Source organism: Saccopteryx bilineata, chromosome 10, assembly GCF_036850765.1.
Source record: "Saccopteryx bilineata isolate mSacBil1 chromosome 10, mSacBil1_pri_phased_curated, whole genome shotgun sequence".
NCBI lineage: Eukaryota > Metazoa > Chordata > Mammalia > Chiroptera > Emballonuridae > Saccopteryx > Saccopteryx bilineata.
In genome coordinates, this window is record NC_089499.1 from 33,805,781 (window position 1) to 33,829,003 (window position 23,223).

Consider the following 23,223-nt stretch of genomic DNA (forward strand, 5'->3'; position numbering starts at 1 on the left):
AGTTTGTAAGAAACACGTTTGTTTCCCCAGCTAAATTGGAACCCCTGATTTTGGTGTAGGGCTCTCGCCTCCAGAGCTCAGCCTCCAGAAAGCACACCACCATCCAAGTCGAATGGACTGTGTAATGTGAGCGAGGGCGTGATAGAAGGCTCTCTCCTTGTGAGGACCTGCCCGATTCTTCCTCAGACACATAGTTTTAGAAGATATTTAATGAAATGCCTTACAAGGAGGCCATGAGCTTTGGGCTTCTTTAGGAAGCCCCCAGTTTGATTCTTTGGGCTTAACGATAGTGAAATCGGCTGTGAAGAGCCAGAAAGAACATTCAGTAGGTGAGAGAAGACTTGACTAGTAGACACTAGCTGCTGTAGTCACTTCTATCAGGTTTGCAGAATAGCCCAGCTGTGTAGGGGGAACCGATGGTATCATTTAGGCTTAGATTTGGCTGACGGTAACAGACCCCCCTCCCTTCCAGACAACATGGGCTTAGGCATGAGACTGTTTTTTTCTGTCAGGTAGAAAGCCAGGAGGAAAGCAGTCCAGGCCGGAGACCTACTGTACTATTTTCCATCTTTAAGAGAGTTACATCATGATCCAAAATAGCTGTTGAAGCGCCAGCCATTGTATCAGTATCTCAGATGAAAAGACACAGGAGCCCTCCTGGAAGTCCCACTCCATGTCCATTTATATCTCATTAGCTAAAAGTAACAGGGGCACTAGCTATAGTGACAGCTGGGAAATAGGGTCTTTAGGTGGGACATCGCCTCACCCTCAAACATAAAGGCCCTACTACCAAGGAAGGTGGCGAGAGTAGAAAGCGTTGCAGAGCAGATGCCCAGCACTTACTTGAGTGACTAAGGAAGAGATGCCATCTGGTTTCTGTGGGTTAAGGGTGGACCAAGCCCTCATATCAGGAGTAGTCAGGACATGACAAGGCGAAGCACATTTCTGACACCACCGTGCAGGAGGGAAGGCCCCTTTGGCAACTCAGCGGGAACTGGACAGAGAGCACACTCTGGCAAGGCCCATTTAGCTGGGCTTCCTCTTTTCCCTCTTTGCAGGGACCTGCTTCCCTAATTTGGAACTCAGCAGATTGACAGCAGTGGGTGAGGAGGGGCTGGCCCAGGCCTGGCAGCTACGTTTCTGAAGGTCCCCAAGAGAGCATCTCTCTTTTTATTTGAGGGGAGAAGAGCGTCCTAACTCAAGCAGGAAAACCTGGAGATGAGAGTGTACTCTTAAAATGTTGCTGAATTGGAATATTAAAAATTCCTTAAAAACACATGCAAAGCCCGTCTTAGGAAATGTTAGAACCCTGCAGGATGCATTGTTGTGGGCTGGTGTTGGTTTGAAGCCTGTAGGTATTCTGTGGTGCAGAGTGGGGGCAGCTTGTAAGTGACAGGTCCCCATGCTTCCGCTGGGACCCCGCCTCACATCTGGGTGGATGGAGAACCCCGGGAGGGCTGTCCTCACGTGGGAGCCCATGGATGTGCCCGGAGGCACTGGGTCTGGATCAGTGAGCTGTGTTGCTGAGAGCACGTGGCTGTCTCGTCACTTCTCAGTGGGTGGGTCAGTTTACAGAGGGCATGCCCCTTGTCCCCGTGTGCAGCTAAGGCACACCTGTGTGGATGTGTGGTCTCAGCACAGTTGTTCACAGCAGGCGGGTCCCTGGACCACTGGTTGAAGCTTTAGCCTGGCATGCGTTCAAGACCTTTACTCTTGATTTTGAAATCGGTCTTTGTCAAGTTTCCTACATATACGATGTTTCATAATACTGCTTCCTCCTGTCCACTCCCTGCCTGATTTTCAGGTCACCCTCATCTTTAGACCTCAGTTCAGGACCATCCTTTAAGAAGCTGTTTTCTACCAGAAGTCGTTTCTCCTTCACATCCCATTACTGTATCTGTTTCCCTCCGTCCTAGGGCTCTCTCACTACGGCTTGGTGTTACAGACTTCTGAGTGGCCACGCCGTGCCCATTTCAGCTCCCTGACCAGAAGGTTGCCCAGAGGGACGTGTGGTACCCAGGCCGTGTCCCTAAATGATGGAGAGTGGCATCCATGGGGTCAGGAAGCCTGTCCTTGCCTGGGGCTGATGGGCGCCAAAGCCTGTGTTTCCCTTGGCCATCGTCAAAAAGTGGCCTCAGCCTGTGGTTTCGGAAGACTTCCTCTTAGTCATGTGAGACTTGCTATGGGGATTTGTGGGGGTCCCCTGTTTCTCTTCCCAGTCCCAGGGACTTCCCCCTGGGCGTCCCCCAAGTTTATGTGACTGATATGAGGATCTGGCTAACCGAGGTGGGCAGCATTTGGCAGTGCCTTGCCCATCATCTGGCGGGGAATTCAAGGTGGGCCTGTGAGAGCGGTGACTGAGGGGTTGTTGATTTCTGGTGTAGTCACATGGTCCACTCCTGAGGGTGGTGTGTCTACTATACAAAAGAAATAAAATGTGAGTCATGTCATTTTACACTTTTCTAGTAGCCCCGGTAAAAAAAAAAGTAAAAAGCAGGTGAAATTAATCATAAAAATTTTTTTGTGTGTGTTAACTTTAGGGAGGGAGGGAAAGAGAGAGGGGAGAAAGAGAGGAACATGGATCTGCTCCTGTATGTGCCCTGAGTGGGGGTCAAACCAGCAACTTCTGTGCTTTGGGATAATGCTCTGACCAACAGAGCTGTCTAGCCAGGGCAGAAATTAATCTTCATAATATACTTTATTTAACTCAGGAGATCTAAAACATTGTCATTTCATCCTATAATCCATATGGAAATTATCAGGATGATAGTTTTTCTTTGGTACTAAGTCTAAAATTTGGGATGTTTTACACTCAGCTTGGTTTAATGACATTTCAGATACTTGATAGCCATGTGTGGCTGCAGAGGTCCACCATGGTCACCTGCAGTGTTTGCTGACTCTCCCACTTTGACATTCCCTGAAAGTGAATGTGAATTGAGTGGAGGCCAGTCTGGCTAAGTGACAGCTGTGGGGTGGGACTCGCAGGACCTGGAGTCTGGTCGCAGTCTGCTTCTCACCGGCTTTGTGAGTGCGGGAAAGGCCTGTGTCTCTCGGCTTCTCACCGGCTTTGTGAGTGCGGGAAAGGCCTGTGTCTCTCTGCTTCTCACCGGCTTTGTGAGTGCGGGAAAGGCCTGTGTCTCTCTGCTTCTCACCGGCTTTGTGAGTGCGGGAAAGGCCTGTGTCTCTCTGCTTCTCACCGGCTTTGTGAGTGCGGGAAAGGCCTGTGTCTCTCTGCTTCTCACCGGCTTTGTGAGTGCGGGAAAGGCCTGTGTCTCTCACATCACTGTTCCCACCGATGAAGCCGTGGGCTTGTGACAGCCCTGGGGACTTTCTGCCTCTGACGTGCTATGAATTGAGCCATGGGTCTGGGCAGGGATGGTGTTGGGAACTACTCTATGAAAGGCCACGGTTGGCCATACCTGTCACGCGAGGGGCTGGTTTGCCATCTCTGACCGAAAGTTGGCAAGTTCATCTGGTCCATGACTTCTGGGCTTTGAAAACTGTCCATTCACCTACCCATCTATTTACAAGGACCTGTGGGTGCCAGACCTGTTCCCAGAGTGGATCGGGCATGACCCGACCCTTGGGACACTCTTCTTTTGGAGGGTGTGATGAGTCAGGGGGAGCCCCTGCTATTTCCTGAGGTCTCACGGGGGGCTCGCTCTCGCACAGGCTCAGCTGGAAGCTCAGAAGGCCACGCAGGACTTCCAGAGGGCCACGGAGGTGCTCCGAGCTGCCAAGGAGACCATCTCCCTGGCCGAGCAGCGCCTGCTCGAGGATGACAAGCGGCAGTTCGACTCTGCCTGGCAGGAGATGCTGAATCATGCCACCCAGAGGGTGAGTCACAGCTGTGTGTGCACACGCGCCCGTGTCTGCAAGTGTCTGTGTGCGTGTGTGGGCGCCCCATCAGGGGTGCCTGACGCCCGTCCCTCACGTTACCCCTAGTCTGTGTGATCCAGACTGGCCGCTGCTTCTGGTGAGCCGTGTGTGGGCGCTGTGTCCCGCAAGCAGAGGAAACAGACCCCCAGGCCTGTGGCCTAGAATCACTCTCAAAGTCACAGCGCAGGAATAGAAGAGTCAGGATTAATGCCAGCAGCCTCTCCCTTCTCAGTGTCACTTGTCACTGTGGTTCAAGTCCTGGGGGGACTTGATAATTAAAGATGGCCTTGTGCTTCCTTAAATAGAAAGCCTGACGCACGAGTGATTTGACTGAGGAGTCCAGCTGGCCGTTGGCTCTGGACCGCCTCCCCTTCCCCCTGAAGCCTGAGACAGCTGGCTGGGCATGGGTGGCCCTGGGCCTCCTGCCCCCTAGGCGACACAGTGCTCAGGGAGCCAAGCACAGGCCGGAACAGCTTTCCTGGCTCAGCTGATGGAAAACCAAAGCAGAGCTTGGAAATTCTGGAAAATTACAAGAGGACGGACACGGACTCTCTCTCTCTCTCTCTCTCTCTCTCTCACACACACACACACACACACACTTATAGTAGTTCCAAGAAATTAGCTGAAGGTCTCCTTCCCTTTTAGTCTACCCTCCACCCCACACTAGCCAGTTAAGAAACTATTTCAGAAATCAATCTGCTCTTTAAAAAAGGACAGGCCCTGGCTGGTTGGTTCAGTGGTAGAGCGTTGGCCTGGTGTGCAGAAGTCCCGGGTTCGATTCCCGGCCAGGGCACACAGGAGAAGTGCCCATCTGCTTCTCCACCCCTCCCCCTCTCCTTCCTCTCTGTCTCTCTCTTCTCCTCCCGCAGCCAAGGCTCCATTGGAGCAAAGATGGCCCGGGTGCTGGGGATGGCTCCTTGGCCTCTGCCCCAGGCGCTAGAGTGGCTCTGGTCTCAGCAGAGCGACGCCCCGGAGGGGCAGAGCATCGCCCCCTGGTGGGCAGAGCGTTGCCCCTGGTGGGCGTGCCGGGTGGATCCCGGTCGGGCGCATGCGGGAGTCTGTCTGACCGTCTCTCCCCGTTTCCAGCTTCAGAAAAATACAAAAAAAAAAAAAAAAAAAAAAAAAAAGGACAAAATGTTTCTGCCCTTTCCCTCCTCTTTCTGCCTCTATCCCCCCTTAGTAAGTCTCAGGGCCTTAGTAGATGGTCGAGGAGGGGTCCCCAGGACCTCCACATGACACATCTCTTGGGAGCTCCATTCACACCATCCCCCCAGGAAGGGCGCTTCTCGGGTCATACAGTGCGCAGCTCGTGGGGCGGGACCAGCCTTCGCTGGGCCTCCTGTCTTCCGTAGGGCTCCGTAGGGTCCTGGGAGGGTCATCTGATATGTGCCCTCACCGAGACCACTGAAGTTTTCTTGGCCGTGGGCGTGACCCCTGCAGATGAGCAGGTGCTCTGCGTCCCAGGCCCGGCTTTCCATCCTGGGAAATGCTGGTCCTCTTCCCAGACGTCTTCCGAGTTGCAGAGGCCTGAAATGCTGCTCCTTGAACTCCTGAAGGAGAAGAGTTCGAACCTGACACCCCCAAGAGCTGGTGGCAGAGCTTTCCCCAGCCACATCGCTGGGTCTTAGAGAAACAACCTACCGGGCTGTGCTTCCTGAATCTGATGGACAGGGCAACCGCAGATTGGTGTGGCTGGGCCGCGAGCCTCCCTCTGGCTTAGCACTTCCCCACGTGGGGCTCATGTCGCCCACTGCCAGAGCTTTGTGAGTGGGGCACACTCGGCTTGCTGAGTAGGGGTCGGTGAAGAGAGTGAAAGATGGAGAGTACGTCCCCTGCCTTGTCTGACTTCTGATACTCCAGGAAACCTGTTCCTTTAAGAGAAGGGTGCTCCGTGCCACCCTCTTCTACAGAAAGCACTAATCAGGGGTCTAGATAGAGATCCAGAGCTCAGAAAGGCCCAGGGCTGCCTTGAGGAAGTGGCAGTGATGTGGGCTGCATCCCCACCCCAGGCACGGTAGAAGAACACCGGGGTTCCCACGTGTTCCCTGAGGCCATCAGCGTGCCCCCTGGGGACCCCTCAGACATGGTGACAGTGGGTGGCCACACTTGGAGCCATGGCAGAAGCCAGTGTGCTAGGAGACTGTGACCAGGAGCCCTGATGTTCTCTGTCAGGCCACCTGCAGTGTCACAAACTGGGACAAGGAACAGTTCTCTGCTCAGTGCAAGGGTCGAGGAGGGCTGTGGAACCGGGAATGCTGAGGTCACCAGTTTGAAACCCTAGGTTTGCCTGGTCAGGGCACATATAGGAGTTGATGCTTCCTGATCCACCCCCTTCCCTGTCTCCCCTCTCTAAAATGAATTTAAAAAAAAATATATTTTTTTAAAAGGGGGTTGTGGAAGCTGCTGGCAACATGAGGCAGAGCCTCGGAGCCTGCACTTGAGCGGCCTCCTCGGGGGCAGGGCCCGAGTCCCTGCTGCTCACTGCTTGGGGCTTTGGGCAGCAGTGGCTCCTCCAGCATTGTCTGCTTTGGCCTTGAAGTGGCCTTTATTGTGAGGTGATAGCTTTTCACACTCTGGGAGAGGAGGCCTGACATCTGGGAGGAGTTGGCTTTTCTGATGTCTGCCCAGAGAGACCGCACAGATTTGGAGAGGGTTAGCTAAAGCGTGAGGCGGAGGAGCCGTGCTGGGTGGATGTGGGCCGGTCGGTTTGGGTCATTCTGCACTGCGGACCCCGGGCGAGGAGGCCGTGCCCGGCCAGGCAGGCAGGCACACCTGTCAGTGTCCAGACGGGAAGGCCTCAGCGGTTTGAGTATCTTGTGTGTGCTGCTGTGAGCAGGGCCTCGGGGGCCGTTGGGACCCAGCTGCCTGCCTGCCCTGGGGCTTCTGGGAGTGAGCCAGGCAGGCACTCCTGGGCCCACATCTGTCCTCCCGATGGATGAGGAGAGGCAGAGGCCTGCGGCTTCCCCAGGCCAGCGTGCTTTCTTCTCCGGAGTCCGCTGCTCACTTGTCTGCTCGGGGCCTGGTGCTGTGGGTGTGCCGGAGCAGGCTCATCCAGTACTAATATTCTGGCTGCTCAGGCCCACTGGGCACTGGCGGCAGGCAGCTCTGGGACAGGCCCAGAGGGCAGGCGTGCATCTCTGCAGGTTCTGGGAACCGCGGGAATGTCTGACTTCTTCGTCCTATAGGCTGCGGCAGATGCAACCGAAGTTAACAGCCCGTGGATCACTCCGCGGACAGGGACCTGTCTGGGGAGAAAGTTCTCAACCATCGTGAGGGAGGCCAGGACTGTTCCTGTTGGGCAGTTATTTCCTTCGGGAGCCTTGCAGCTCTGGGAAAGGAGGTGGGATGCTGAGCTCTGCTTTCCCCTCTCCCGCCCCACCCTCACCCCGTGGGCCTCCAGCTCTCATTCCATGTAGATCGTAAATGGGGCAGTGGGTGTGGCTAGACGCAAGGAAGAACCATAGTTTGTGCAAAGCCCACTTCAGCCAGAGCGCTTCCTCCCTTCATCTCCACAGTCTTAGGTGGCACACACTGAAGACCCCTCTCAGGGGCAGCCCTGCTGTGGGGCCCCCTCTGGGCTGCCACGGCCATCCTGACAGTCTGGATCCCAGGCTGTCTTGAATGATGGTCTTGCTGCTGGGCATGTCTGGCTTTTTTGATGTTTGCCAGAAGAGACCGGATAGATCTGGAGAAGGTTAGCTAAAGCGTGAGGCGGAGGAGCCCCCGAGAGGCCGGCAGCCCAGGAGGTGGTCTCTGTTTAGTCAGTGCATGCAGCTCCGAACTGAATAAGGTGGTTGTGACTCGGAAGAGTGTGGTACAGAAATGGAGGCAGGTTCGCTGCCAACCTGGGCTTCAAGGAGGCAGGGTGGCCCTGGAAGGCCTGGGGCAATGGCGTGGGCAGCGTGGGTCTAAGTTGCATGGGCCCGGCTTAGTCCAGCCTGCTGCCACCTTGAGGCCTTCCAGAACTTCCGTTATCACTTCCTTCTGTGGCTCCAGTCTTCATAGCAGAGACGCCCTGTGCCACCCTCCTCCCTTAACCCCTTCTGTCCCCACCCATTGCAGCAAATACTCATGCCTGACTCCATACATAGATGGAGCGGCTCCTTGGTTGCCTAGGAGATTTGGCCCAGGTGACATACTTGGTGACTTTCTCCATGGAGGATGAGATGAGTTGGAGGTTGGAGGAGTCTCTTCCGGGATCCTAGGCTGTGTGTATGTGGGGCAAGGGAAACGGGGACAGGACATGGTTCATGTGGCCTGACCGGGGTGAAGCAGGGGACAGTGACATGCTTGCTGCCTCCGTGTGCACTGGTACTATGTCCAAGAGCTTGGAGCTTTCTGAGTGTTTAATTTTAGAAAGCTTCACTTCTTTCTGCAGACGAGGGGCTGGAATAGATGAGGGCCTGTGCGCAGCTGGCTGAGAACCCTGCTTCTTGCAGGGAACCTTTTCTGTACAGTTGTCTCAAATCACAGCCATTCTGAGTCAGTCTGTTTAAAATGCTTCCAGGCAGCTCCTCATATGGAGAAAACCAGGGGCGCTGAAATTTACAAATTGATGCAAAACTGGTCAATAATTGGTCCTTGTGAGCAGGCATCCGGTGTGGCTCTGGGTTGCTTCCTAAATCTTTTGTAGTTATGATAAATAGTATTATCTCTTAAATTAATTTCTAATTGTTGCTAGTGTATAGAAATAAAATTGACTTTTATATTGACCTCAAAAAAAAAAAAAAAGGCCTCAGTGGTAGAGCGTCGGCCTGGCATGCAGAAGTCCCAGGTTCGATTCCTGGCCAGGGCACACAGGAGAAGCGCCATGTGCTTCTCCATCCCTCCCCCTCTCCTTCCTCTCTGTCTCTCTCTTCCCCTCCTGCAGTCGAGGCTCCATTGGAGCAAAGATGGCCCGGGCGCTGGGGATGGCTCCTTGGCCTCTGCCCCAGGCGCTAGAGTGGCTCTGGTCGCGGCAGAGCGACGCCCCGGAGAGGCAGAGCATCGCCCCCTGGTGGGCAGAGCGTCGCCCCTGGTGGGCGTGCCAGGTGGATTCCGGTCGGGCGCATGTGGGAGTCTGTCTGACTGTCTCTCCCCGTTTCCAGCTTCAGAAAAATACAAAAAAACCCAACCAAACAAAAAAACCACAACCCCCCACTGGTCAATATTTACAGGGTAATTAATAATCAAATGCATCTCCACTGGGACACAGTTCATTTTCATTTCTAGGAATAAGACTCATGTATTACTGACAGTTTTCTACAACTTACAGTGTTATAAAATAGCTTCAGAACCGAAAGCCAGAGATAACCTGGGAGGACATGCTAGACAGGACACCCATTTTTTTTTAAATGCTCATTGCACTCTTTCATAATTTTTCATGACACTTTATAAAAATCCTTATGGTAAATAAGTGCATAAACAAACTACCCCATGGCCGGCGGTGGCTGTTGGCTGAAGGGGATGCTAGAGCCTCGGTGACTTCCTGCCATGGGCTTCTCTTAACCTTGACTTAAACGCATGGTGGTGCTTTCCTAAATTTGTCCTGCTGGGTTTGAGAGAGTGGACCAGAGACCTGAGAGGGCCCTCTGAGCTCCTCCCCGATGCTCTTCAGGTTAAACAAAGAACAGCCGGCTAGCCTAACCTCACTCCTGTTTCTCCAGTTCCCTCTGTAACACTTGTGTGAGTTGTAAGTAGAAGATGGGAAAGAAATTTCGAGCTGCTTGTATGGCTTGAATGACGCTTTCCTTTAGGTAAGGGAGAGAACCTGCATTGTCCACGCACCAGGGAGGGGCCTTTGAGCTGCCATGCTTCTGGCCATGGAAGGCTGTTAACTGGTTTTTTTTTTTTTTTTTTTTTTTTTTTTTAGCTTAATTTAATCAATGGGTTTAACAAAATGTTCCCACTAGCATTTCCCACCAGAATGCTGACTGGTCTCCTGGCCACAGGTTTTTGTGAACCTTGCCTGACCAGGCAGTGGTGCAGTGGACAGAGCGTCAGACTGGGACACAAGAGGACCTAGCTTTGAAACTTTGAGGTCGCCGGCTCGAGCGAGGGCTCATCCGGCTTGCCCGTGGGATCGCCGGCTTGAGTTGTGGGGTCGCTGGCTTAAGCGTGGGATCATAGACATGATCCCATGGTTGCTGGCTTGAGCCCAAAGGTCGCTGGCTTGAGCAAGGAGTCACTTGGTCTGCTGTAGCTCTTGGTCAAGGCACATATGAAAAAGCAGTCAGTGAACAACTAAGGAGCCACAGTAAAGAATTGATGTCTGTCCCTATTTGTCCCCTTCCTGCCTGCCTGTCACTATTTGTCCCTGTCTCTATGTCAGTTAAAAAAAAAAAAAATGTGAACCTCAAAATCTGATATGATTTGATATTGTTTAAATGTAAAGTTGGACCCTTTTCGATCCTAGATCCTTCTCACCAGCTAGCTAATTCAGGACATCTGGGAAAGGGCCAAACTGCTGAGGTCATGATTACCTTGTCCTGATGCTGTCATGCCTGGTTTTGCTAGGTGTCCCTGTTCCTTGATGTCTAAGTTCCCACTGGTGCTGCCCGCCCATTTGCCTGTGCATAAGTTCCTGCCCCAAGGTGGAAACGGGGCCCCCCATGGTGACTACTGAGAACTAGGCAGCCGAGCAGAAGGAAGTAGACATCCATCGAATCAGAGGATGCTTCGTATTTTCCTCTGATTTTTGTTTTTCCTTGTTTTCTTTTCTGGTTATTGCCACAGCTAATTTGGCTACGTAGTCTTACCTGACAAGCCTTTCCCAAAATAGTAATCCTACTCTAGTTGGAAGTTAGTTGAATTTTAGTCTGTCCACTAGTTTACTCAAAGGGTATTTAAAAAATAAATAAGTTCCGGGCTTGGCTGGGTTGACCTCCGCTGTTGTTTGAAGGTCATGGAGGCAGAGCAGACCAAGACAAGGAGCGAGCTGGTGCATAAGGAGACGGCAGCCAGGTACAATGCCGCCATGGGTCGCATGAGGCAGCTGGAGAAGAAACTCAAGAGAGCCATCAACAAGTCCAAGTGAGTCTGCGTGCGGGGGTCTCTGGGGCCGTGTGGTGGTTCTCTTCCAGGTCTCCTCAGCCTTTTATGTGCCTTGCACTTAGGGACCCCTGTTCCGGGTCCCTTTCCCCCCAACATTCTATGGCCCTGAGGGACAAGAAGGTGCTGAGTGGTAGGAGGGCTACTCCTGGGAAACAGAGAAAAAGGTTATTTCAGAAGCAGACCATTCCATGGCCCATTGATAGGACCTCAGTTTGTCAGTATAATGGCAATGAGCTGTGTACACAATCTGTGGACCAAGAGCTAATGAAATGGTGCAGTTTAATGCAGGGTGTTTCCAAGTCCCTTTCACTACCACTCCTCTGTATTTTTATACAATAATGACCATGGAGAAAAGCCCCCTGCTCTACTTACAGTTGCTGTGCCTCCAAACAAAAGAGATGGCTTGGGATGGCCTAGCCCTCCCTCCCCCCAAGACAGACGCTTTGTGGTGGAAGATCCAGAATGAAGCAATGGTCTACACTTAATGCTCAGACACCAAGTCCCTATAAAAAGCCAGGGTCTTCTGGCTGACCTAGATCCCACCGGACTAGCAGAATATTCACATTTCTCGGTTTTTCTTGCCCATGACCTGGCTGGGTCTGCAGACCGTCTGATACCTGTAGTGCTGGACAGAGCCCAAGAGGACGAAGCAGCCTGAGCTTGTCCTTGCGGGGGCCCTGCTGTGTGCAGTGTGGGGACTGTGCTTCCCTTCCCAGGTGACCTCAGCAGAGGAGTGTGTTGAGGCAGCCCCTTCTCCAGCCTTATTTGCGAGTCACCCCTGGGTAGCTGACCTCCTTACAAGAGATTCAGCTTGTAAGCTGAATCTTACAAGACATCAGCCATTGGGCACACTCTGTATGGCCTTGAAGAGCCTGCAGAGAGGAAAGTGAACCAAAACGCAGGGATTCCAGGATATGTGTGCACACGTGTGGGCTCTCTGTATCCTGAGTGAGCCCAGAGGCTCTGACTGGTGTCTGTGTGCATCAGGCCCCGGAGCTGGGAGCATCACCTTTAGCTCATGGCTTCATCAGTTTACTAAATCCTGGAAGGATAACCTGGCCAGCTGTAGCTAATGAATTATGTTTTTCTTTCATGTCTTTCACAGGCCTTATTTTGAACTGAAGGCAAAGTACTACGTGCAGCTTGAGGTACGTGCGGCCTTTGGCCTTGTGCTGATGGGATTATTCTGCAAAGCCCCACTTTTTGTGAAAGACTTCCAAATAGTGCATTTGCTACAAGAGGAGAGTGGAGAAACATTCTTTACTGAGTTTTCAGGCCTCAAAATGGTCTTGACTGGTCTCTGAAGTTCTCCACAACTGCTGATCATTCTCTATACCAGGGGTAGTCAACCTTTTTATACCTACCGCCCACTTTTGTATCTCTGTTAGTAAAATTTTCTAACCGCCCACCGGTTCCACAGTAATGGTGATTTATAAAGTAGGCAAGTAACTTTACTTTATAAAATTTATAAAGCAGAGTTACAGCAAGTTAAAGCATATAATAATAATTACCAAGTACTTTATGTTGGCTTTTCGCTAAGTTTGGCAGAATAAATCTTTATAAAACAACTTACTATAGTTAAATCTATCTTTTTATTTATACTTTGGTTGCTCCGCTACCGCCCACCATGAAAGCTGGAACGCCTCCTAGTGGGCGGTAGGGACCAGGCTGACTACCCCTGCTCTGTACTGTATGGGGCAGTGGCTCTCAGGGTGCTCCCAGGGCCAGCAGTGTCAGCATCACTGGGAACTTGTTAGAAGTGCAGATCCTGAGCCCCCACCCCTATGCCCACTGAATTGGAAACTGGGTGGAATCCAGCCACCTGAGCTTAACGAGCCCTCCAGGGGATGCTGATGCAAGCTCAAGTTTGAGAACCACAGTGCAGGGGACCAAATGGCTAGAATGAGGCACATGTGTGTGAGTCTGACACCCACTGTCGCTTCCCTGATGGAGTTTATTCTGCCAGTGGTAGTTTCTGGATAATAGAGCTTTCGTTGGTCACCCCTATGGATACTGGGAGTGGTGGTGGCTGCTTTCTTATCTGGTGCACGGATAGCTTGCAGAAGAATCATCAGGTCCCTCAGGCTTGTCTTGGGGAAGTCTTTGGGGCAGGGCAGTGGGTGGAAACATGCTTGAACCTGTCATTCAAAAGCACCGCAAAGTCAGGAGGGGGCAGCCTTCACTTACTGAGCTTCCTGTTCTCCTGACCAGCAACTAAAGAAGACCGTGGACGACCTGCAGGCCAAACTGGCCCTGGCCAAAGGCGAGTACAAGACGGCCCTGAAGAACCTGGAGATGATCTCTGACGAGATCCACGAGCGGCGGCGCTCCAGCGCCATGGGGCCTCGGGGCTGCGGGGTCGGGGCCGAGGGCAGCAGCACGTCCGTGGAGGACCTGTCAGGGAGCAAGCCCGAGCCCGATGCCATTTCCGGTGAGTCGGGGGCTCCTGCGCCAGCTGGGAGGTGACATGCTGTGTGACATGCTTCCAGGGCTCTGACCATCCTGGCTGGGCCTCAGCGAGTTGGGTGAGAGTTAGGACTATTTCTGGGGGGCTTCCCACATTTTATGAAACAATCTTTACCAAGGTGCTACTGAGCATTCCTCAAAATGTGGATTCTGTGGTCAAATAAGTTTGGAATATGTCTGATGTTCACCATTCTCTGAGTTTCAAAGTATGTGTTGCACATTCTGAGAGGTAGTGCAGGAAAGAAGAGTTGTCTGAGAATAGGGGCTGTAGAATTAGATTTGATTCAAATCCTGGCTGTCCCGTCATTACTAGTATATGATGCAGGCAAGGGCTTAACTTTGTTTCTTCACCTGTAAAATGGGGCGTTATGACGCTATCTACCATCTACCGTATAGTGATGGTTAGGATGAAACGAAACAACACTGGTACCCAGTAAGCACTCCACAAATGGTGGCTCTCCCTGGTGTCTCACCATGGAGACTTTTTCCAGGGCCACCTCCTGGGAGCAGAGATTGGATGTGGCCCCCTTTGTGTTAACCAGGAAAGCCCCTCCAGCACTGTCTTTGCACACCTCTTCTTCCTTCTCTGTGCAATGGTCCCCGTTGGCTCTTTCCCAAGCTCCTTTCTCAGGTGTTCTTTAATTCAGACAACAGGCCGGGGGTGAAGACCTGTATTCTGAGCAGCGGCAGTGTGAGCACAGCATCTCATAAAACCCTGTTCAGAGAGGAACGTGATGCCCTGAGGTTAACCTAAGGCTAGCTACAGCAGGTAGTGGAAACAGGAATGGAATTCAGATCTGAGCCTATGTCTTGTCCCCAACATTTCAGTCCAGTATTTCTCATTGAGGGGAGAGAAAAGCCTCTATAGCAGGGTCTTTCAACCACCAGTCCAATGATGTATAATCTTCATACATTAGGGTGGTTAGCTCACGGACTGGCACGGAATATCTGGCGGACTGGCGATTGAAAAACACTTCTGTGGGATGCTACAAGGCTGCTTTTACAGATGAGGGAGGAGGAGAGGAAAAATCTGGGCAGGATTGTGTGGGCAGAGGGGGAAACAGTTCAAGGCTGCTGGAGCGGCTTTCCTTACGAGGAGGACGTCTCGGCCTGGCTTATTCTGGTCTACAAAGGAAGTGAGGCACAAGTCCCAGAGCACTATAAAGGAAGTCCCTTTGGCAGCAAATCCGCAGACCGTCACCTGGGCAGGCTCTGAGTGTGTCTTTTGGGATAAGTCACCTGGAAGAAAACCAAGGTCCCCACAGGTGTTCCATCCAGGGCCGTTTCTTCCAGCAGCTCCTGCTTCTGTTGCTGTGGAAGGAAGCCCCAATGTGACTGGCTTTTTTGAGATCTATTACAAAGGACCAGCCCTCTTCCTGTGCACACGTGGCTCTATCTGGGGGACTGGGGTGGAGCAAAGCCCCTGATCTGCAGCTGAATTCATCTGCCTTGAGGCAGTGCCTACTGACCCAAACTTCTAGGGCGCACGGGGGCTCGAAAGGCATTGTAAGGACACTGGATGTCTGTGGGACCCAGCCTCTGGCTGCTTTCCTGAGTTGCAGCAGTCTGGTCACGCATGCACAGTAGGGTCATGGTCCTTTCACCAGGCACCTAGGGTGGCAGGGATTCTGCCGTCTCCATGCTGTGTCTCTGCCAGCACCAAACACTTCTTGAGGCGTTTAAGGAACTAGATTCTATCTGCCAGACCTTGAGTGACTGGTCTTTCTTCTCATCCTAGTGGCCTCTGAGGCCTTTGAAGATGACAACTGCAGCAACTTTGTATCTGAAGATGACTCGGAAACCCAGTCTGTGTCCAGCTTTAGCTCAGGACCAACGAGCCCATCTGAGGCAGTCGACCAATTCTCCGCAGCCGTGCGGCCCGGTAGCCTGGATCTGCCCAGCCCCGTGTCCTTGTCCGAGTTCGGGATGATGTTCCCAGTGCTGGGCCCTCGCAGCGAGTGCAGCGGGGCCTCCTCCCCGGAGTGTGAGGTGGAACGCGGTGAGTCGCAGTGCCCCCCACCTCATACAGTGCTGTCCCGGGTGACTCACTGCTCTGTGCAGCCAGACCGCTACCGGGGCTCGGACTCTCCCGGGGCTGTTACTGGGTCTGTGACTGTGCTGTTGGTGTTGATCAGAGATCGTATCAATGTCTTGTTTGGGGGCCTCCTGGCTCCATACCTTGGGTTCCGCGTCTCTCGTTACCACAGTCCTCTTAACAAGCACATGCTAGAGAGGTGTCTGTTCCCAGCTATTATATGAGCGTGACACATGACACATTTCATCTCTAACGATAATGATGTAAAATGCCTTGAGGAGTAAGAGAGTGAGCAGTTACACGGTGGAGAACCCTCTGTGATACACATGGTTGGGCGGCACTGGGAGAGCCGAGGATCGACTGGCTTGGGCCTAAAGTGACTCTTGGAATTGTCAATACTCACTTAATCTTTACATTTCTATAGGAGACAGAGCAGAAGGGGCAGAGAATAAAACAAGTGACAAAGCCAACAACAATCGAGGTCTTAGCAACAGCAGCAGTGACGGTGGCAAGAGCCAAAGCGGCATGTCCTCCGAGGGCCAGGCCTTGGCCAACAGGATGCAGCAACTCTCCCTGCAGTGCTCCAAGGGGAGGGAGGGGATTGTTGCCGACATCAAGATGGTGCAGATCGGCTGATCCACCCCCGGTCCTGGCCCCAGGGCTCATTACTATTTATACACGAAACTGTACGGAGAACATTGTGCCAATAATCATTTAATACACGCCAAATCGTAAGTGGTTACTCTAAACTGCACTAATGAAGTTTCAGTGACCTTGAGGGCTGAAGCCTTTTCTTCTGGGTAAGAGCTCTTGAGCTGGTTTGCTTTCCAGAGCGGAGCCGTTGTTGCGGGTGGACTGTGACCAGGGTCACGCCTTTGCGGAACAGTAACTAAGTGTTGTGGAAGCAATAACTAGTTCCTGCGGAAGGGCCCAAGCAGAAGGGCTGGGAAGCTGAGCCCAGCGGGGTCACCAGCTTGCTTCTCATCCCTGTCACTCTGTTTGGGAAAAGAGATGTTCTTTCCTTTATATTTTAGGGGATCTAAATGAAAACAGAATGCAAGACAAAACTCAAATATTCACAGCATACCCTTTTGACCCAGTGAAGGCTTAAAAAAGAATCCAAGAACATAATTCATTTTTATCATCTCTGGTATTCAAAAGGGGCTTTAAGAAAAGTTGGAACACCCATTAAAACCATTTTCTATGAAGGTTACTATGAACTGCACTTTTTGGGGTGGGGAAGGTGAATGCCAGTGTGGGGATGGGGGCGGGGGGATGAGGGTAGCAAGGACATACCATAGAATGGGATTTGTGGCTGTGGGAGAGAAGGTTCTATAGCGTAAACTTCATTCTACCAGCTGAGGGGACTTATTCTAAGAGAAGTGCATGTGAAGATGGTTGCCATTGTTATTCTAGATTGACAAGGTGTTAATTTCTCTGTAGGCTGCAACTTTAAAAATAATTATTTAAGGGTTATGCTACACAGTATTTCTTAGAGGAAAATGTTTTCAGAGGCTAGGACAAGGAGTAGGCATGTGTTGGCAAAGGCTGTTAAATAGACGCAGTGGAGTCTGTCATACCAATAGTAGTAAGTGTTAAGACTGCTTTTAATGTTTTCATGGTTACCCATGTTTAAGAGCACTGTATTTTACTTGTTAAGAAAACTGGCATTTCTAAAAGAAAAAAAAACAACCGCATTTCAAGCTGTCCGTTAATTCTGTCATAACTTGTATATTTCAGTCATTTGTAAATCTCTTCATACTGTAGTGTTTTCTCCTTTTTTAATACTGACACAGTATCTTAATTACAAGGTTATTTTGTACTTGTCTTAATACCTTGAGTGTAATAAAAATGGCTTAAGAAAATGTCTAACTTTCTATGACTTCAAGTGAGAAATCCTGATGTCACCAAAATGTTCTACTCTAGGCAACTTTCTTGCTATAAGAAGAGCATGGAGCCTGACCTGTGGTGGCGCAGTGGATAAAGCGTCGACCTGGAAATGCTGAGGTCGCCGGTTCGAAACTCTGGGCTTGCCTGGTCAAGGCACATATGGGAGTTGATGCTTCCAGCTCCTCCCCCCTTCTCTCTCTCTCTCTCTCTTCTCTCCCTCTCTCTCTCCTCTCTAAAAATTAATAAATAAATAAAAAAAACTAGATTGCAAGAAAAAGTTAAAAAAAAAAAAAAAGAAGAGCATGGAGTATGGTCATCTGTTCTTGTTTTCAATTCAAGTCATGGACTCCAATAGTTTAAGCCCTGATTATCAAGGTTTGAATTAGAATTCTGTTGCTGCTACAAAGCCAACCAATAAGGAGACACAAGGCAGGAAAATAAAGACAAGGTGGTTATATTGGAAAAGTGGTTCTCAGCCTCTGCTGCACATTGGGCTCTACTAGGAAGCTGAAAAAATACTGCTCTCTGGTCTGAGCCCTGGAGATTTAATCAGTTTGGGGGGGTACACTACTGGACTTTTAAATGCTCCCCAGCTGATTCTATTCTCTTTTAAATGTATTTTTCTGAAGTGAGAAGCGGGGAGGTAGAGAGATAAGACTCCTGCATGTGCCCGAATGGGATCCACCCAGCAAGCCCACTAGGGGGTATTGCTGCATTGCAACTGGAGCCATTCTAGCACCTCAGGCAGAAGCCATGGAGCCATCCTCAGCGCTTGGGCCAACTTTGCTCCAATGGAGCCTTGGCTATGGGAAGGGAAGAGAGAGATAGAAGGGAGAGGGGAAAGGGTGGAGAAGCAGATACGGGTGCTCCTCCTGTGTGCCCTGGCCAGGAATTGAACCTGGGACTTCCACACGCTGGGCCGACGCTTTACCCCTGAGCCAATCGGCCAGGGCTCTATTGTCTTTCTATATTGGTTCAGCCAAAGTAATCATTGCCCTTTTTTATACATCTGTAGCATTGTGTTTGGAGCTCTGCTACAGGATTCATTACAACACATTCAATTGCTCATATTCAAGTCTCCATTAGATTTTTGAGGGGAGAGATTAGATCTTAATTTGCATACTGTAAGATGATTTTTTAATATAAAAAATTCAATCATGTATGTGTTTATAATAAATATACCTCTTATGCTTTAGATTTTTTTCTGTAAAGGGCCATAGAAAATCTACTTAAAATTAGTATCTAAAATTGAAAGCACTAAATATTTACAAAAGTGAAATCTCATTAGTAAAACAATCGACCACTATCCTGAATGTGAAACAGATTTTTTTTGAATCATGAATTTTTAAGCAAATGAGTTCTTTTCGATGGAACATACTAGATGAAGTCCTTAATAATCAATTTGTCTAGGTTAAACTATGCAGTTTCCATAAGTATAAACATTTTATTTCAGTTAAAGGTAGCAGAAATATAAAATAAGAAGTCTTGATAATTATAAAGTAGAGATGATGAAAAATACCACCTTATTTTTAGATCTTTAAAATCTTGAGCATCATTCTGTCCTGGAAGATTTTTATGTAAACAACTGGGAATTTACACACAGCAGTAATATCTTGGCAATTTTTCTGAATGCAACTCCAATTACAATATATTAAATTCTCAATTGTATTTTCTCCAGAGTGCTGTTACCATAAAAGCACTGAACTACAGAGCAATGAAAAATATACCAACTAAACAGTGATGTATTCAGTTTCTCAGACTACTACTTTCATCAACCTAAAAGTGACTGACAGTGAATGTACACCTCAGTTCTCCTTACATGATTCAATGGGAGACAGGTATCGAACTTCAACAACCTAAAAATGACTGACAGTGAATGTACACCTCAGTTCTCCTTACATGATTCGATGGGAGACAGGTATCGAACTTCAACAACCTTCATTCTAGAGCATGAGCATCTTCATGCTAAGTTCATTAGTATTTCTTAAAGCTTTATTCTTTCACAGCACCTGGGCGACATTTAAAGTCACAATGCCGAATTTAAATCTGTTATGGTGACAAAGTTCATTTGGTAAGTGGTTGCCCAAGCTGCAGAGTCACAACACAAACAGGTTTACCTTACAACATGCTCTGCCAGAGACAATCAATGGAGAGATTTCAGAACAGTACGCCAGCCTACTATTCCACCCAGTAAGTCAACGCCCCTCATCTGGTCTCAGTCCCTCTTAGCAAAGGATATCACAGTGCTGACTGAGGATAAACTTGAATCATCGGCACTTTTTAAATACAACATGGCCTCTAAATGCAAGCTAATCCTACACATACACAAAACCATGTAAATGGTACTTCTAAAGTAATTTAGGGTAACCCTGACTATATACAATTCTTACTAAACACCCTGACTGGAGCACCAGGTTCCACTGCAACATTTGTAGAGAATTCTGTTCTGATGGCTCTGTCTAGTGTCCTGGAGGTTTGTGTCTTCATCTGAAGAGTCGCTGTTTGGTAAGTAGAACATCCTGTAATTGCTGAGATCTCCCGTCATTGAAGTTGTGTTGTCTTGATGGGGATAATACTATTAAAGTCCAAGAAAAATGGTCCTTCTTGTTTAGGCAAAAAAGTACTGGGAATGATATTATAAATCCCAGCAGGTATATTTTCTAATTCCAGGTAGCAAAACCCACACCTATATTCAGGAAAATAAAAGGAAGGTTTACAGAAGATGGTGCCACAACAAGTATAAATCAGATGTTTAATCAAAATGCCAACCTTACCTGTAGTCGCCACTAGACCTCCTCTGAAAGCCATGGGCTCCAGGGTCGCCCACCACAGACACTGTGACAACTTCAAACCCAACACTGTACTGCCTAGCAGTAAAAAGGAACAATGAAGTAGTCTCAAGTAAAAATACCTGAAAATCAGTACACCTAAAGTGCAGATGCACTATTAAAATCTAGTTTATGCTTTCTAAACCTTCAGGAGGAAGTAACACTCTGAAAGACATGCATACTATTTTTACTCTTAATTATAGAAAATATCATTTACATCTTTAAGTAGAAGCTGTAAAAATTAATGCGTTAAACTTAGAAGAGACTATTAAACTTTAGAAGAGACTATATTTTTATTACAGGCTCCCAAATAATGTTAAATTTAAATAACAAAATACTGTCTTTAGGCAGAAAAAGTGGGATAGGAAAGAAAATCTTGGGGAAAAAATCTAAATTGAAGAAAGTATTAGCATATGGCAGACATAGCATTCCAGTCAGTAGGGAAAGGAAGGATTATTTAGGGGTGGTAATGAGGTGACAAAAATTTAGAAATAAAAGTATTAAATTGTATCTTATACCAAATATAAAAATACATTTCATATGGATTAAAAAACAGAATGTAAAAATAAAACCGTAAGGGAACTAGAAGAAAGTAACAGTAAAAATTTATCACTGGGGTAAGATTTCCTGCCTCCAGCAAAATAACCCAGAAAAGACAGATTGAATACTTTAAAATGTTTTTTTTCCTATGTAAAAAAATTATCTGGGAAAAATACTTGCAAATATGTGAGGGAGTTAATATTCTTACTGACATATCTTTATTCATGTTTACAATTATGAAAAACATGACAACTCCAACAGAAAAGTGGGCAAGAAACACGAATTAAGCAATAAAGGAAAAAACATTGTCAAGTATTTTTACATGTTCAATCTACCTAAAACTTAAATACAAAAGGGCAATTAGATACCTTACATTACTTAGCAAACTGGTAAAGGTTTTTAAAATGATTGTGAAATGCAGCCTACTCAAAGGATTAGTTTCTTTTGAGTTAATTTGTAAGACAGGCACAATTCCAGTTTTATTTAGAAGTACTATTTTTTATTTGTAGTCTCTATTTCTTATAAAGTTTTTAAAATTGTGAAATACTGAATAACACAATGTACATAAAAAAAAGTGTAACATAATTTGTAAAGTAAACTATCCACTGCACCACTGCCTGGTCAGACTAAAAATCTTTTTACTACAGTGTCTTCTATATTAGGAATCCACCTAGAATTGACTTTAAGATTTGATATGAGACAGAGGTCTTAATTACCCTTTTTGATGCACGGGACACTCAATTATTCCAGCACCACTTACTGAACAAACTATCCTTTCCCCACCCCATGCAATACCATCTTTATCATAAACCAAGCATCCATATATGCCGAGGTCTGTCTCAAAACCCTATTCTGTTCCACTAAACTCATTTTTAATATTATTAAGAAAATTCACTCATCACAAACCTTGGTCCTCTGAGCTCAATCAGTAATGGGCCAGTCTTTTCTATATGGAATTGGTAAATGGGATTATTTTTATGAGTCTCTTGGAAATTTCCACATCCTCCAGCACTCGGACCACTCCACTTTCCATTAATCTAATAAAACAAATTTCTGTATTAACAAAACTTCACATTCTACAATTCTATGTTAAAGACAAAAGTCTTTTACAACCCCTCCCACCCCCCCAAAGAACGCAACTCCCCCTCTGGCTCGACCCTCTCTCCAGGCTTTATCTGCCACTGACAGTCAATGTAGCTCAGGTGACTTTGCTACTTACACTAAGCTCTATCTCCCTCTCTCAGCATACAATCAAGCTGTTCTCCCTGCCAATAATTCTCCCTCAAATCCTCTATACAGCCAGCCCACCCTGCAAAGTCAACCGCCAATTCTACTTAAGAGTTCATTCACACGGCCTTCCCTAATGACCAAGGTTTACATTAATCTTTCTCTGAATTTCTTATGTCTGCCCACAGAGTCACTTAATGTTGCGCACTGAAGATCATGTATTCTGACCCAGACTGGATGGGGGCAATTTACATTTCCCTTACTCCTTTCAAGCTCTAAAATGTTTTATTTTATTTTTTTGTATTTTTCTGAAGCTGGAAACGGGGAGAGACAGTCAGACAGACTCCCGCATGCGCCTAACCGGGATCCACCTGGCACGCCCACCAGGGGCAATGCTCTGCCCACCAGGGGGCGTCGCTTTGCCACGACCAGAGCCACTCTAGCGCCTGGGGCAGAGGCCAAGGAGCCATCCCCAGCGCCTGGGCCATCTTTGCTCCAATGGAGCCTTGGCTGCGGGAGGGGAAGAGAGAGACAGAGAGGAAGGAGGGGGGGGGGGGGTGGAGAAGCAAATGGGCGCTTCTCCTATGTGCCCTGGCCGGGAATCGAACCCGGGTCCCCCGTACACCAGGCCGAAGCTCTACCGCTGAGCCAACCGGCCAGGGTAAAATGTTTTATTTTGTAAAAAATTGTTGGCCCTGACCAGTTAGCTCAGTGGTAGAGCGTTGGCCCAGCATGTAGATGACCGGGTTTGATTCCTGGTCAGGGCACACAGGGGAAGTGCCCATCTGCTTCTCCACGCCTCCCCCCTCGCTTTTCTCTCTCTCTCTCCCCCTCCTGCAGCCCTGGCTCGATTAGAATAAATTGGCCCCATGCACTGAGGATGGCTCTATGGCCTCTGCCTCAGGTGCTAAAAAATGGTTCCAGCTGCAATGGAGCAAGGACCCCAGATGGGCAGAGCATCGCCCTCTAGTGGGCTTGCCAGGTGGATCCCGGTCGGGTGCATGCAGGAGTCTGTCTCCACTTCCCCTTCTCTCACTACATAAAAAAAATTGTTAAATGTGAATAATGAAAAGAAAAAGAGAGAAAAAGAAAAGGAAATTCTAAGATTTCTTTGAGAGCATGACCCAGAGACAAAATTAATTCTCTTACCTGTTTTGATAAGGTGTATGGTGAAGGAATCTTTGAAAAAGTAAAGCTGCATGCTGAATATACCTAGATTAAAAAAAATATTGTACCAATAAAGTTTATAAAAATAAAAATATATTAGAAAACTAAACAATTAGTTCACACATATAAAGGTCAACACTCTGTAGGCAGCTTGGGATC

The 23,223-nt window shown here is 48.6% G+C and overlaps 2 protein-coding genes across 3 annotated transcripts in view; one reads left to right on the plus strand and one right to left on the minus strand.

Moving 5' to 3' along the window:
- Positions 1-17,277, plus strand: part of SH3BP5 (SH3 domain binding protein 5) — a 75,006-nt gene extending 57,729 nt beyond the window's left edge. The window contains exons 4-9 of the mRNA XM_066245941.1: positions 3,673-3,837; positions 10,760-10,890; positions 12,017-12,059; positions 13,123-13,342; positions 15,116-15,376; positions 15,837-17,277. Of these exons, the coding sequence (XP_066102038.1) occupies positions 3,673-3,837; positions 10,760-10,890; positions 12,017-12,059; positions 13,123-13,342; positions 15,116-15,376; positions 15,837-16,048 (1,032 nt within the window). The 3' untranslated portion in view covers positions 16,049-17,277. The remainder of the gene's footprint in view (positions 1-3,672; positions 3,838-10,759; positions 10,891-12,016; positions 12,060-13,122; positions 13,343-15,115; positions 15,377-15,836) is intronic.
- Positions 17,278-18,726: 1,449 nt separating this feature from the next.
- CAPN7 (calpain 7) overlaps positions 18,727-23,223 on the minus strand; it is a 38,078-nt gene continuing 33,581 nt past the window's right edge. For both annotated transcript variants that reach the window (XM_066245940.1, XM_066245939.1), the window contains 4 exons: positions 23,047-23,109; positions 21,577-21,707; positions 20,077-20,169; positions 18,727-19,988 (listed from right to left, as the gene is read on the minus strand). In XM_066245940.1, the coding sequence (XP_066102037.1) occupies positions 19,844-19,988; positions 20,077-20,169; positions 21,577-21,707; positions 23,047-23,109 (432 nt within the window). In that variant the 3' untranslated portion in view covers positions 18,727-19,843. The remainder of the gene's footprint in view (positions 19,989-20,076; positions 20,170-21,576; positions 21,708-23,046; positions 23,110-23,223) is intronic.